We start from the raw sequence: 13,610 nt of genomic DNA, 5'->3' as shown, positions 1-13,610 counted from the left end.
TTACTACTAGTAGTAACTTATACTACTAGTAGCACTAATGCAATGATGGTACTAGTATTAAATACATGCAAATGCACACTGGTACTAAGCTGCAATCCATTATGCTTACATCGGGATATCATCACAGCCAGAGAAGGAACCCACTGGAAACGAACATGAAAGGTTAAGCTAATAAAGAAACAAGTAAATGAATTCGCAGCAGCAGAAGCAGCAGCAGGTAATATCCAAAAAAAAAATGAGATAAGAGAAAAGATACAGTAGCCAGCAATAACAACAACAACAACAGCAATAAGAAATGACGAGAATACCGCATGTAGTAAGTAGGTAAGCAAGCAAGTAGTGTACGCAGTACAGCTCTATCAAATCAATCAATCACAGTCCGTCAGTTTAATCCATCGCAGACGCCATTATTAATGATCATGCAAAATAGACGATGCATCATCCATCCTGACGCATGCGCGTGGTAATAGTGAGACAGACATATAAGTGGTGGTACTCGTAGTAGTAAGTAACAACAAAGGAGAAAAAGGTTAGGTAGTAATTGGTAGCAGGCAAGTATTTGGCACAAGGAATGAAATGTTCAGATAGGAAGAAAAGGAAAGAAAGGGTTGTTGAAAGCAAATGAAAAGTTGGGATATATCATGGGCCTCGACGATCATGACTCGAACAACCTGGTGGAAGACCCGGATGGATGGAAGTAAGTAATGCAAATGCAATAGTCGGAAATAGGAAAGAAAAGTGTATGAAGGAGAGTAGTTCTTTTAAGGAGGATACATCATCAATAAGGCGGACGGCCGATTCCTCCAGTAATGCCCCGTCGAGAAGCACCACGGGGCCTGCCGGGGCGCGACTGCGACTCTGCATGTGCCGGGGACAAGAACCCGTTCAGAAGGTTCTGCACGTCACGGCGCTGGGCACTGTCCGTTGGCTCGGACAGGTCTGGCACCCCGTCGTAGACATGGCCTCTGGAGTAGTCCCCATCAGCCGCTGCAGCTGCGAGACCCGTGCTGGACCGGCTCTTGTGCTTGTTGAGAGATTTGCTGTGGTGAGGTGCGGCAGGTGTGCCGGGCTTGCCGTTTGCTGTTGGCAGCCGACGCGGCCCTGGTGCAGTGGATGGTCGCTCTGAGGCCAGGGATCGCTGCGAGTCGTTCGACATGCCTCCGGTGACCGACAAGGACGGGGGAATCGGGGGCACAGGGGGAATATCGTCTGCGGCCATGAAGTAGGCTTGGCCATTCTCTGTGTATCCTAGGGCGGAAGCTTTGGGAGTCACCATGCCGTCGCCGTCCGGAAGACCGTGTCCATCCCTAGTCGACTGAGGCCTGATCGAAGCTCCGTCTCCGTCAATCTCAGACAAGGAATAACCGCTGACCATGCTCTCGCTGCTAGACGAGACCACGCTGCGGTTGGAAGTATCCAGCCGACCACGTAGCGGGCTCAACCGGCGCATCTTGTCCTGATCGTTGATGGAAAGAACACGACGCAGGTCGTTGATATGAACCGGGGACTCCCTGCTAGTGCTCTGAACGTGCCCCCGGGCAGATTCGGGGACGCTCATCCGCCGCGAGTTGTGCAGTCCGGCTGCACTTTGCTGCGCGGATGGAGGCGAGGTAGTCGATGGCGAACTGCCATCTGCGCCATTCAGGTAAATGTGACTGCGTATCGCCATTGTTCCGGCCTTGGAGCCATTGAGGGACAATGCTTCGGTCCTCTCCCGCTCCGCGGCTGCAAGGCATGATTCTCGGGACCATGCCGAAAGCATCTGCTCCCTAACGAGTGGAGGAAGAAGATCACCGCGCGGAGCTGAAACCGATCCATGTCCCAGGATAGGCATAGTGAAGCTGCGCGTTGGGGAGCCCGGAGGGCTGTGAGAAGAGACGAGCGCGGCATGGTTGTATGCATCTTCGATGCCACGAACAAGGTGTTCAACGTCGGTGATAAAGGGAGTCATCTGATCAGTGTTCGTGGTGTTACCGGTGGCACGATGAACTTCGCCTTGTAGGATTTGTTCGAGATCAGCGGCGGGCAAGCGGATAGGGTCAAGCCAAAGGCCAAGCTGTTGCCTCTTGGAGATCTCTCCTTGAATGGCCTGGCCTACCTCTGTCGATCTCAGCTCGAATCGCTCAGACAAGGCCCACAGATATCCATACACCAAGCTTCCGATATTGACCTTGGCAGAACCGGATGCCAGGCTTGGAGCGCTGTTCATGTCATCTTGAAGCTTCAGCACCATAGGCAGTCCAAAGCGGGCGGCGTTGACCCCGAGCTTATCAACAAGGCTGGCCAAGATCAAATGAAGCAACCTGATTTCAGAAATGCTAGTCGGACTCTCAAGCGCGATGTCATAAATAGTCAGGTGGAGCATTCGGAGGAAGTTAAATTGAGCTGCTATGGCAGCCTTCTCTCTCTGCATCGCCGTAGACACTGATCGCTTTCCAGTCCTCTCGCCGACATCCGTTAGTTCTCCTTTAGAGACTGAGGGTTTTGCGTGCTTATCCTTGACGGTCAAGTCGCTTTGATTTGTTTCGAGTTTCAACCAGGACAGTAACGCATCAGCATATGCGTAACGCGCATCGCCTTGACGTTCCTGCAGCAACCACTGCGTCCCTTCCCAGACGTGGATTCCGACATGGTTCCTGGACTCCACGCCAGATACAGCTGCGGGATTCCGAGAGTTCGCTACTATCAGAATGTTTTTGATAGCTCTAAGAGCGGCAACCCGTCCAGTAGTGGAAGAAAACGCGATCGAACTGGCCTCCCCAGTTAGACTGCCAGCCTGCGAAGCAGCTCCGGGAGAATCGTTAGAAACTTGTGCAGGATGTTCGTGGGTGGATGAAGGCTTGATCCGAGTCAGAACAACTCTAATCATATCTACAACTTGATCGCCATAGTAGATATGTGTCGTAAGGTCTCCAATGCACCGCTGGAAGAGAGTGATCAAATCTGCTCTCTTCCCAAATAGTTCGACTTGCTTCTCCGAACCCGCAGGCGACAGCAAAAACGACATATGCTGCAGAAGACCCAAAAGGATATCGATAACGCTAAGACCGATCATGTTCACAGGAGACTTCAGCAACCAGTCAATCATGTAAACGATGATGAAAGGTTCATCTAGGGCTTCCTCTCTAGGGTTGACATCGAATAGAAGCTCCATGGCGGCAACCAAGATGATGAACCGGACCTGCACCGGGCACCACTTCGCGACCAGTTCAATCAACGACGTAGCCCAGCTATCACGCGAGTTCAAGGACAAGCCCAAGCTGGTGGTTCGGTTTCTGCGGAGCATGAAGTCCAATACAACCTTCGTGGTCACACGAATTTGACCGCGGCTGCTTCCAGTAACAACAATGCGCTCAAGGCAGCTGAGAGCGAGCAGCCTCACATCCATTTCCGCCTTCTTGTCTGCATCAGCCGCGGACTGGGAAGCCAAGGCCGGATCACCAGTCGCGGTGTCGACAGTCTGCACGGTAGCGTTGCTAATTCGGCGCCGGTGCGCAAGATCGGCTTCACTGCTCTTCTCCGATTCCATAAGCTGCTGTTCCAGAGACGGGATAACATCCTCATCTCCGTGGCAAACGTTCTCCAGAATGACCGGCAATATGATCCTCAACGAATCTCCACCATCGGCAGCCAAGCCCGCCTCGGAACTGACCACTCCCTTGATCGCACGAAGTCCCGCACTGCGCCACCGTATCGCCGCAGGGCCGCTAGAAGCAGGATCCAACTGGGGCGAATGCACCTCAGCGAAGCTCGCATACGTCCGCACAACCTCGCGGTATTGTGTCGCAAAGTCCTGTTCGGCCGACAACGCCGCCATATCCTGATGGCGGCAGAACATTTCAAAGGTCGCGATCGAATCTTCAACGATTGTTATATCACGGGAGCGTAGGACGGTTTCGATTACCGTCAGCACGGAGCGGGCGTAAATGGGGAGGTCGCGGGGCACTTTCTCGATAAGCGCGGTGAGAATCTGAAGTGTCACCTGTACATTGCTTTACCAGAACATGTCAGCCCGTCATCTAAAGTGATCGCCCAAGTGAATCTAGTCCTCACAACATACCCAATCTTGCGGCGCCAGACATCCCGAGCGGCCCGTTTCTCCAGGAAAGCGCCGACCTTGGTCAGCTTGCTGCGACGAGTGCTCGCATAGTAGAGCAGATAGGAAAGTTCACTCGGATTCGGCTTGACTTCCGGAATCCCCTTCTGGTATTGTGGAAAGCATTTCAGAACCAAGACCTGATGCTTTGGCCGACATGACTGGCGTACGCCCTCCATTGGCAAAGTGATTTGCAGGGCGATTACCCGATGACTGTATATTGCAGATTTTCAACGGTTGTTATAAAGCAGGGTGCAGATCCGGTGACCGTTTCGGTCACCTGGAGGCAAGTATATTCAAGGACTGATTAAGGATCTGTAACAAGAAAAGACCATGAGGAAGTAAGGTGTGTCACGTCGCTTAAGGCCTTACTGGGGGAGGGTGAACGGGGTTGCGGCAACGGCCAACGTGGTTTAAGGAGAAAGGAAAGGAGAGGAGAGAGGACAGGGCTTCCAGGTCGAGTTGCAATCACCACGGGTGGGGTCGATCCATCGGAGATACTAGTAGTTAACCCAGCCTGAACAAGGAGGTGGGGGATTGAGTGAAGAAAGAGGGAACACTGTCAACCGCGGAGGTTGGCAAGCGAGGCAGAAGCGAAAAGTGTCGCCCTCCGGTTCTTTGGCGGATGGCGATAAGTTTAGTGTTGGGTTGCCGCGGCGAGATTGAACCAACGGCCTTGCTCGGGAAATTCAGCCTGGCGCGCCGCTTCGGCCGCGTCACGGTTAGGCGGTCGCAGAACTTGCCCTTATACCAGATTGATTGTCACAGATATGAACTTGGTGTTTGATGTTTCCTACGTAGGCTATTTCTCTTGATGATATGATGTATTCTTCTTTCATTCGAATTGGTCGATCAGTATTGAATTCAGATGCTCGATCTACAAGAGAGCAGGTACCTAGGGAGAGTTTTCCCCCTAATACAACCCCACGGCAACGTCATAGGCAGAATATCAGGGACAGATGCTGCTGCTCCTATGGCTTGATAGCGAAGAATCTGGGCATCACAGAGTCATTCAATAAACGAACATGTTGGATGCTTGGGGCATTTCCTGTCGTGTCGTACACCTGACTCCTCTCTTGAATGCACATATTCCCTCCGTCTCTTACATCGCTGCCAGGCCCGCTCAGGACTCCAGCGAGCAAGCTCAACCCGGAATAGCTCGGAAATCCCAGCTAAACAGAGAGGAGTATGTCGATGATCCTGAGGAGTGCTTGTCGAGGTGCATATTTGGTAGCTCCAATAATGAGCCGGTTCCATGGCCGATCAGGGGATACCTCGGTCACACATGACTCTGGGGAGATGATGAACCATCTGGGGTTGCATTAGGACTGCAGCATAAACCGCGGTGCATCAAGGTGTCCCAATATCGACAAACATTGCCCATGCCCATGCCCCGTGCAGACTTTTTTGGTATTGTGTCTCAATTTTACCCCCCTCCGCAGCCTAGTGGTAACGGAAGACAGTGGCTCGAGCAGGACATCGTCCCGGACAGACCACCGAACCAATCCACATCGAGCCCCATGTGCAGCACGCCTGTTTCCTGCTATTTCCAGTGTCACTGCGCATATTCCTAGCTTGCTTTGGCTTGTTCGCACTCCTGTTCTCCAGACTCCGCAGCTGCTTCTATAGGATCGGCGGCGACATCGGTCCCCGCTAGCCTTTCAATGACGTCGGGGCGAATAATGTCGCGACGGAAGTTCTCCTCCTGCAGTAGTCGTAGCGCCCGCAAGGTGGCACCGGGATGGGTCAGGAACTGGGCGTATTCGGGGGTCTTCCAGTAGGAATAAAGGTAGGCCAGGTATGCTGCAAATGCCTGCGCGTCGGGGTCTGCGGAATCATTGCTCACGTCGCTGTCATCACCGGACTTGTTTATGCCCAGCAGATTCGGATATGTCACGGCGAGGTGGGACAGATAGTAGGGATTGGCGAGAGAAGACACAAACTCTAGCTCGAGGGTGAAGCGAGGGTTTGTGAGGGTCGGAGGCGGAGGCTGTTGGGGTTGATCGGTTGGGGGTGGCTGCTCCATGATACGACGACGATGCTCTCGAACAAACCGGAGGACCGAGAAGGTCGGTGACTGAGACTTGAAAGTAGAGAAAGATGTTGGTGGTGTGTAGGTTGCAACGAGTCGGAGCTATTCAGATAGACCGCACGACCAGTTGGAGGTTGCCAAGACAGGCTCACCTCCGGCGCGGCAAGCTCCAATTCACTTTGATCTTGGTTGATAGTCGATGGCTTCTATAGCCACTAGTGCCTCCCCACTTACATAGTAGATGACTAGATGTATTGGCCAGCAGTCACGTTCGATGAATTGTAATCGATTCAGATGTTCTACTGGCATCTTACTATCATGTGATACCCAGTTGTTGGGTGTCAGTTTGGCCATTCATCCTGGTGCATAGTGTAGCTTGACTCTAGAATTACTATCCGAGCCATGGTTGGAGCCATGGATTACTACTTCGATGTCATTGGTACCTATTTAGTAATTACAGACCACATTTAGTTCTTGCACATGAATCAATAGAAGGAAGCCATTTTTGTGTCTACAGTACATAGTGGATTTGACGGCGGGCAATAGTCACGATTCGCCTTTTTACTTTTCTCTAGAAGCCGCCCCCAGCTGCGGTCTCAAGCTGCTAGAAAACACTAGACTGACCTAGAAAATCCCATTACCTATGCAGAATGCCAATGGTTTACATTAGCAACTTTTTGGGTGAATATCTTAGAATCAGAAGCAGGTCTTGAGTAATTAGTTAATCAGTCAATTGGTCGCTGTACGGAGCATTAGTCAATTGAAACCGGAATTTAGATGACGCCGACCCAGCCATTCAATGTCAAACGACCGTTACGATAAACTAGCGCCATCGGGCGATTTATATGAGACTGGCGCCGGAATCAGATCACCAGATAATCCTTTCACCTGGGTGATGGAGGGTCCTCTCGATCTACCTCAATGGCTCCGAACAGTATCCATCAGAGTTCAAACGAGCCACATTGCGGTATGAAACACATCGGAGATAAGCTCTGAGGGGACGGTGGTCCTTCTTCGCCCGCCTTTGACTGTTCGGAAATCCGATGACATCTTAAGCATTCTTTGGCTTGGCCAGAGCGAGGCCTTCGCCCGGTTATCGATGCATGCTGCCGTACTTTGTAACACTGAACCGCTTGATGACGTTGTCTGTCGATCCAAACGATAAGCCTAGATTGGACAGGCCGCTAACTATGAGATCCAGTAGGCAGTCAAACCACAAACCAAGTCTGAATGCAGAGGGAGTTGAAAGACATTACAAACCGGCCCAACACACTCTGGTCGAGACCACATCATTGATTGGAATCAAGATTTGTGCCATTAGATGCTCTGGAAATACTTCGTCTGCCTTTTGAACCTATGGGTCACAGCTGTGCCACACACACACACGCATCCAGTCATAATGTCATGGTGTACTGGATACTGCTATAGTTTCAACTAGTCAATAGTAGTAGTGGTGGTTCCAGCAGCAGCCGTCAATCCAAGCCAGACGGCGCGGGACGATCGGGCCAGGGCTGAGAAAAGCAATATGGAATTATGCTGCAGGTCGGACATCTGGTCGAAGACTGGGATGATCGGACAGCTGTGCCGGCGGAGTCCGGATATATTCCAGTCCTTTTCTATGGTGGATTTAATTGATGCGAAAAAAAAAAATGAATGGAATGGTAGTACTACGTATGCTGGCAGTGCTGCTGGTGGGCGGGCCAACAGGCTGCACAGTAACAGAGAGGCGCGCCACGAGTAAGAGTGCGACTCCATCGGTCCCGTGGCGACATCCACCTGTCGTATTCCGTCGGTTTCGATCGAGGCAAAACTCACCGGCTGGATGGCTGCAGCATCATCATCATCTTGCTCCGCCTCAGACAGGCAAGACACAAGACAGCATTCCGGACGCGATCGGACCGGAAAACGAGGGAAGGGGAAAAAGTGGGCGATTCCGGGATTTATAACCTATATACGCAAGCCACCCTCACTTAGGTGGATTGAGCGGAAGTAAGGAACCAAATGGGTGGCCAAGGCAGGTCACGCAGCACAACCAAGAGATGGATGGAATTAGTAAGATGCCGGTGGGATGGATTGTTGGTTCATTAGTTAGTTAGTTAGTTAGTTAGACAGTCGGTAATTATTTACCCAGCAGCTAGTTGAATTAAGTAGGTAGTTAACTGGGTAACCCGGCAGATGGATGAGGATGAGCATGACCAAGACTAAGACCAGGGGGGGATCATCCTCATCGTGGGAGGCCCGCCGGTGTCGATCGGAAGGATAACAATGGATGGATGATGCAGCAGGTGGGCTTGCATTCTTGAGGGAGGAGCTGACGCAAGAGCACGAGTTTGTTGAGACTTTCCAGTACCATTTTAGGAAACAAAATCAAATCAGGGCTCAAACGTCTAAGCCATGCGAGAGAATGATGACAGCAACAATAATGAGAGAGTCCAGATGAACGTGGTGGAAGGAAGGTGTGTGTTTGTTAGGTCTGTCGTGTCCTGCAGAAGCCAATGTTTGTTTCTATTCTTGGGGGGGTCTGGCACGAGAGGGAACCTGTGGAGATGAGAACGTTTGGTTCCCTCCTATCTAGTCTAGTGCCGTCCCTCTCTCTCTCTCAAGACGTACAGGCAGCAGTAGTGAAGCTCCTCACTAGTTTGTTCGGTCGGTTGGCCGATTGCTGACCGGAAAACATTTGAATGGAGCTGCAAAGTGTTTTTCCTGCATCCGCATCCCTACTAGTCGCATGAACCCCAGCTTTTCTTTTGTGTCTAGTTTGTGCCTAGGTACATTGCCATTCTGCATATGATCGGAGGATAGTTCTGCGTGTATACGGAGCAGAAGTAGGAAATAAAAAAAAAAATAAAAATAAACTGTGAGGATCTGGGAGATGAGATGAGATGAGATGATTAATCTGGAATAGTCAATCCACAATTCAGGCACAGGAACGGACCAACCCCTGAGAAAAAAAAGTTGGGGTCGCCTGTCAAATTGACTCAATTAGTTTGCGTGGGCAGAAGGAGGGAAGAAAAAAGGTGGTGGCTGATGATTGATGATTGATGATTGATTGACTGATTGACTGATTCCTGGGCAACCAGAGATGATGAGATGCAACACTTTGCCCTTTCTTTCTCTTCTGTATTTTAGTTTTTATTTTATTGTTTTGTTGTATCTCCCCCTCCATCAATCGAAGGAGTCCATTCCTTTTAACTATAATATCTGTATACTATTACTACTAGTAGTATCTTCTTTTTTCTTCCATTCTAGTGATCGCATAGTCAAATAAGAAAGAAATCAATAAAAATATAAAAATAAAAATAAAAACCTCTACTCCATTTTCAGTAGTATCTCCTTTGGTTGGATCATGCAGTCATTCCCTCTCTCGCTCTCTCTTCCTTCTTCCTTTTCTCCTTTTGCCGCGTCGACGATCGCCTCTTCGGGCCCTTCAGTTTGCCTCTTTCCAGCAACTCGAGTGGTTCCGTCCACCATTTTCCCCAAGGGGTTCTGGATCCTCATTGGCACCCGTCATTCCCTCGCTCCTCCTCCTCCTTCTCCTCTCGTTTTTATCCTTTTTTTCCCGTGCGTTGCTCTAAACTTAACTGGACTGATGACTTGATGCTAAAGTTACTTACTACGTACTACTACTAACTACTAAGTTACTCCTCCCGTACGGTAACTAAACCCACCCTCGGCTTTCTCTGTCTCCCTCTTTCCCTCCGCTCCATCTTCTCCCCCGTCTCTCTCTCTCCCTCTCTCCCTCCCTCACACTAATTTACTCTCTCGCTCTTCTTCTCTCCTTGTTAATTCACTCCCCTCTTTTCCTCTCTTTACAAATCATCTTCCCCCTCTAACCCCCCACACCCATCCCCTCCCTCGTTCAAACAAACATTTTAATCTCACCCGGAGAAAATTTCAAGCCTCTCCTTCTTCTTTTTCTTCTTCTTCCACCCCTCAAGTGGAATCAAGCAATCTTAAATTGAAAGACCGGTCCAACTTGCCGCTACGTACCAACTAAACTAAACGGTCCCCTCCCTCTCCCTCCAATTATTTCTCCTTGCCCCTGACCGACACCCGCGGCATCGTCGTTTCAGCATACGCCTAAGCTCTCTCTAGTCTGGCGTCTGCATTCACAGTCTCGGCCTCCTGATCATCCACTTACTCCTGTCTTTTTATGCTGTCTTTCTCTGTTCCCCAATCATCTCCTCTGACCTACTCCCATCTCGACATCGCATTGCGTGGACTCGCAACATGTATGCCTCTCAACAGCCTGCCACCTACGCCTACCCACCTGGCGTGACGCTGGGCCCCTCAGGTGCGTCATCTTGCTGATTCCTGTTTTGTCCCCTGGTCCTGTCCTCCTTCCAGGCTTTTTAGTTATCTCCCAGCCGTTTCACCTCTGGCGGGGCTACCCCTTGGTCAGAGTGTTATCTGTCCTGTGCCGCCTTCTTTTCTATTTCAGACCGTGCTTCCCCATGCGAAAAAAGAGACAGGAAAAACTAACCTTGATCTATCGTCCGCTCGACTACAGGCTCTCCTGTCCAACAAGCTTTCGGCCCAGCCCCTGTCAATCTGGGCTCCAACAATCCCTTCCGGAATCGTGCTCTGTCGCCTTCCGCCAGCTCTTTCGCATCCGCCAGTGGTCAATCTGAACGCCGAGTCTCTACGAATCCCTTTGACGACGACACCCTGTCGCCGCAGTCCGCCCCCGTGATAGGGTCAACCATGGTCTCCCCGGTCGAGAGACAGGACATGACGTCGAACACACGTGAACTCTTTGTATGCTCACTTCGCAGCCCTGACCACCCGTCGCTCAGCCGAACTGACCTAGAACTACGTGATATAGGAGAACCTTTCCGTAAACCCTGCTCCCCAGAACACTGGTTACAGACAAGCTCCGCCGCGCCCGGACAAGCCCGCGCCCAACGGATACCCGACGAACCGCGGACCTCCGCCCAGGGAACGCCCCGAACGTCGCGACAAAGATACCTTGGACATCTTTGCCGACCCCCCGAAGACGAGCAGTGGCGGACGATCGGGCTACAGAGAGCGGAGGCCTCGTCGCAACTCAGAGTCTTCGATCATGGAACGAACCCCCAAGCTTGTGGATACCGAGGACGAGAGACGCCGTCGTGAGCGACGACGCCGGGAGCGGGAGGCTCGCCATAGAGATGGAAAGGACGGCAAGGAGTCGAAGGATGGGAAGCCTCGTTCATCCAAAAAGTCCAACTACCACATGGACATTATCGATAAACTGGACGTCACCAGTATCTATGGCACTGGAAGTGAGTTGGAGCCCAATGGCGACCTGGCAGAGGCGCTTGCTAACAGTGGTTGTGTAGTGTTCCATCACGATGGGCCGTTCGATGCCTGCAATCCTAACCGTAATCGCAAGGGCTTGCGTACGGCGCCCATGCAGGCGTTCCCCAAGGACTCTGCCAATATGGCCCTTGGAGGCGCAGGGCCAAACAATTCCAACATTGATCTGAACCTGTTCCACGGAACCATGGATGAAGGCTACAATGACTATTCTACCAGCGCCGCCGTTGACCCCCGTAACAACAAGAGCGACACTGCGAACTTTGATCCCACCACTCGCATCGAACCTGTTCATGGAGCGGAGAGCATGGGTCTGGGAACTAGCACATTTCTGGATGGTGCCCCCGCTAGCCGGGCAGACATTCAGCGCCGTGGAAGCGGGAACGAGAACGGTGGAGCTGGTCCCAGCGGAGGAGGCTTGCAGCGCAAGAAGAGTTTGGCCCAAAGACTCCGGGGCATGAACAAGCCCTCGAATCCCCGAGTGGTCTCTCCCGAGTCCTCCTACACCCCAGGTGTGCCGACTGGCTCTAGTCACATAGGAACCATCCGCGCCAACGAGAAGAACCCCTTCTTCCAGGATTATGACGATGCTTGGGACAAGAAGGGGGCCCAAATTAATATGTCCGAGGAATCACGTGGCACCACAGGTACACGAGCCCGCTCTTCCAGCAGCCCCAAGCAGAATACCGGTTTGGAGCGGAGGTTCACCAACGAACGTTCCAACACCGGCTTCGATGAGGGCAAGCCCAGTGGTGGTGGCGGCGGATTCATCAACCGCATGAAGAGTTTGAGAAAGCCCCGGCCTGAGCGGCGCATCAGCAACGACTGAGTAATTTGAGTAATCTGAATCAACGGTCGTACTTAAAAACTCCGTTGCTTGTGTTTGGCGCAGATGACGAGGGAAGTGTGAAGAGATGGAGACCGCTCTGGAAGCATCCCTCTTGCACTCCCTTTAGCGTCTATCTCCTATAGAAGATAGGCAAAATGAGGCATATGATGAGATAAAGCATCGTGAATCGCAGGCTGGCGTAAACGACATATGATAATTCTATCGTCTGCAGCGTTACCTTGGGATTTCCGACGCATTGCTCAAGGCTCATGAAGAGCGACTGTTTAAGCGCGCTCTAAAGCGGCGTACTCGACTCCAATGCAATTGGGTTGGCGAGGCGGTGACAGGGGTGGTTGGTGTTTCTTTTACTGGCAAACCACACGGTGTACGGGACGCGAAGGGACAAGGCGTTGAGTGAGCATTTACTCTTGTATGCATGGGAATTCGGACCTGTGTTGGGACCGGCTGGGCTTTGCTGTTTCGTGCTTCTCTTGTTTGCTACTAGGGCTGTTTGAAGGCAATGTGTCTTTCAGCTGAATACATATCTTACCATGCTTGTACTGGCCGGCCCTCTGGGGTCTATAGTATATCACTGTAGCCATGAAGTTCATCCACACATCGCCCAGGTCGATCGTGGCACCCATGTAGAGCCATACAAAAGACCGCTTTCTCCACCACCAGGGTCTCTGGTATAGTAGCTGAGATAAAACAGCGGTTATAATGAACATCATGAATGACTAATATCCATCAATAAGTCATTCCGATTTCTTTAGTCTAGTCGTACTGAAGATTGTATTATAATCTATTATACCTTTTTAAAGTGTCTGTAAAAGTATATATACTTCTACTAACGATGAAACAGATCCCATCGAACCAATCAAAAATACTATACTTATACTTATATACTACTACTAGCGTCTACTATCTAATACACCGGTTCTTGAATATTGATATATTGGTAACAGCTCTTACTGGTATCACAACTACTAAATGGCTGACATGTTGTTCTGGGAAAAGGTAACTAACTATCTCCTGTACACTTACTAGTACTACTAGAACTAGTACTACAACTACATGAGTGGCCAAGTCCACTGGAACAAAGCACCGTGTTCAATTGATGATCTCACATCACAACATTAGCAGTAGCAGTCCTAAAATTGGCCATTCAGCAGTGTGGAGCATAATACGAGGAAAAAAAAAAAAAAAAAAAAAGGGAATATTACTCAATCAATACTTCATTCGGTTAGTTAGTAGGTATATCCGAGCTAGCTAGTACTGTAGCAGCAAGTTAAATGAACAATCCAAAATCCAACAACAACAACATGAACAACAACAACCAAAGGGAATTATTGAGA

General features: G+C 50.7%; 3 protein-coding genes across 3 annotated transcripts; 1 reads left to right on the top strand and 2 right to left on the bottom strand.

Annotated features, from left to right (window-relative positions):
* Positions 1–283: 283 nt before the first annotated feature.
* BO83DRAFT_16809 (uncharacterized protein) lies at positions 284–4,498 on the bottom strand. The gene is made up of 2 exons (XM_025526363.1): positions 4,061–4,498; positions 284–3,992 (listed from the first exon to the last, which is right to left on the bottom strand). The coding sequence occupies exons 1-2, from the start codon at positions 4,273–4,275 to the stop codon at positions 779–781; spliced, it is 3,429 nt and encodes a 1,142-aa protein (XP_025388921.1). The 5' UTR covers positions 4,276–4,498; the 3' UTR covers positions 284–778.
* Positions 4,499–5,666: 1,168 nt separating this feature from the next.
* On the bottom strand, positions 5,667–6,122 carry BO83DRAFT_426415 (mediator of RNA polymerase II transcription subunit 31; the record flags this gene model as incomplete). Its single annotated transcript, XM_025535280.1, has 1 exon — positions 5,667–6,122. One exon carries the CDS (start codon positions 6,120–6,122, stop codon positions 5,667–5,669), a length of 456 nt encoding a protein of 151 aa, XP_025388920.1.
* Positions 6,123–10,358: 4,236 nt separating this feature from the next.
* Positions 10,359–12,255, top strand: BO83DRAFT_398226 (Pal1 family protein; the record flags this gene model as incomplete). The annotated part of the gene is made up of 4 exons (XM_025533237.1): positions 10,359–10,422; positions 10,639–10,886; positions 10,954–11,392; positions 11,450–12,255. The coding sequence occupies 4 exons, from the start codon at positions 10,359–10,361 to the stop codon at positions 12,253–12,255; spliced, it is 1,557 nt and encodes a 518-aa protein (XP_025388919.1).
* Positions 12,256–13,610: the final 1,355 nt, after the last annotated feature.

This window comes from Aspergillus eucalypticola (genome assembly GCF_003184535.1).
Source record: "Aspergillus eucalypticola CBS 122712 chromosome Unknown BO83scaffold_10, whole genome shotgun sequence".
In the NCBI taxonomy this organism is placed as follows: domain Eukaryota; kingdom Fungi; phylum Ascomycota; class Eurotiomycetes; order Eurotiales; family Aspergillaceae; genus Aspergillus; species Aspergillus eucalypticola.
This window is presented reverse-complemented; position numbering and strand designations above follow the sequence as displayed.

Bases quoted from the DNA above. Each gene is read 5' to 3' on its own strand.
- BO83DRAFT_16809 (XM_025526363.1), bottom strand. From the start codon at position 4,275: ATGGAGGGCGTACGCCAGTCATGTCGGCCAAAGCATCAGGTCTTGGTT. The intron at 3,993-4,060 runs GTATGTTGTGAG...GTTCTGGTAAAG, and splicing joins GTCTGGCGCCGCAAGATTGG to CAATGTACAGGTGACACTTC.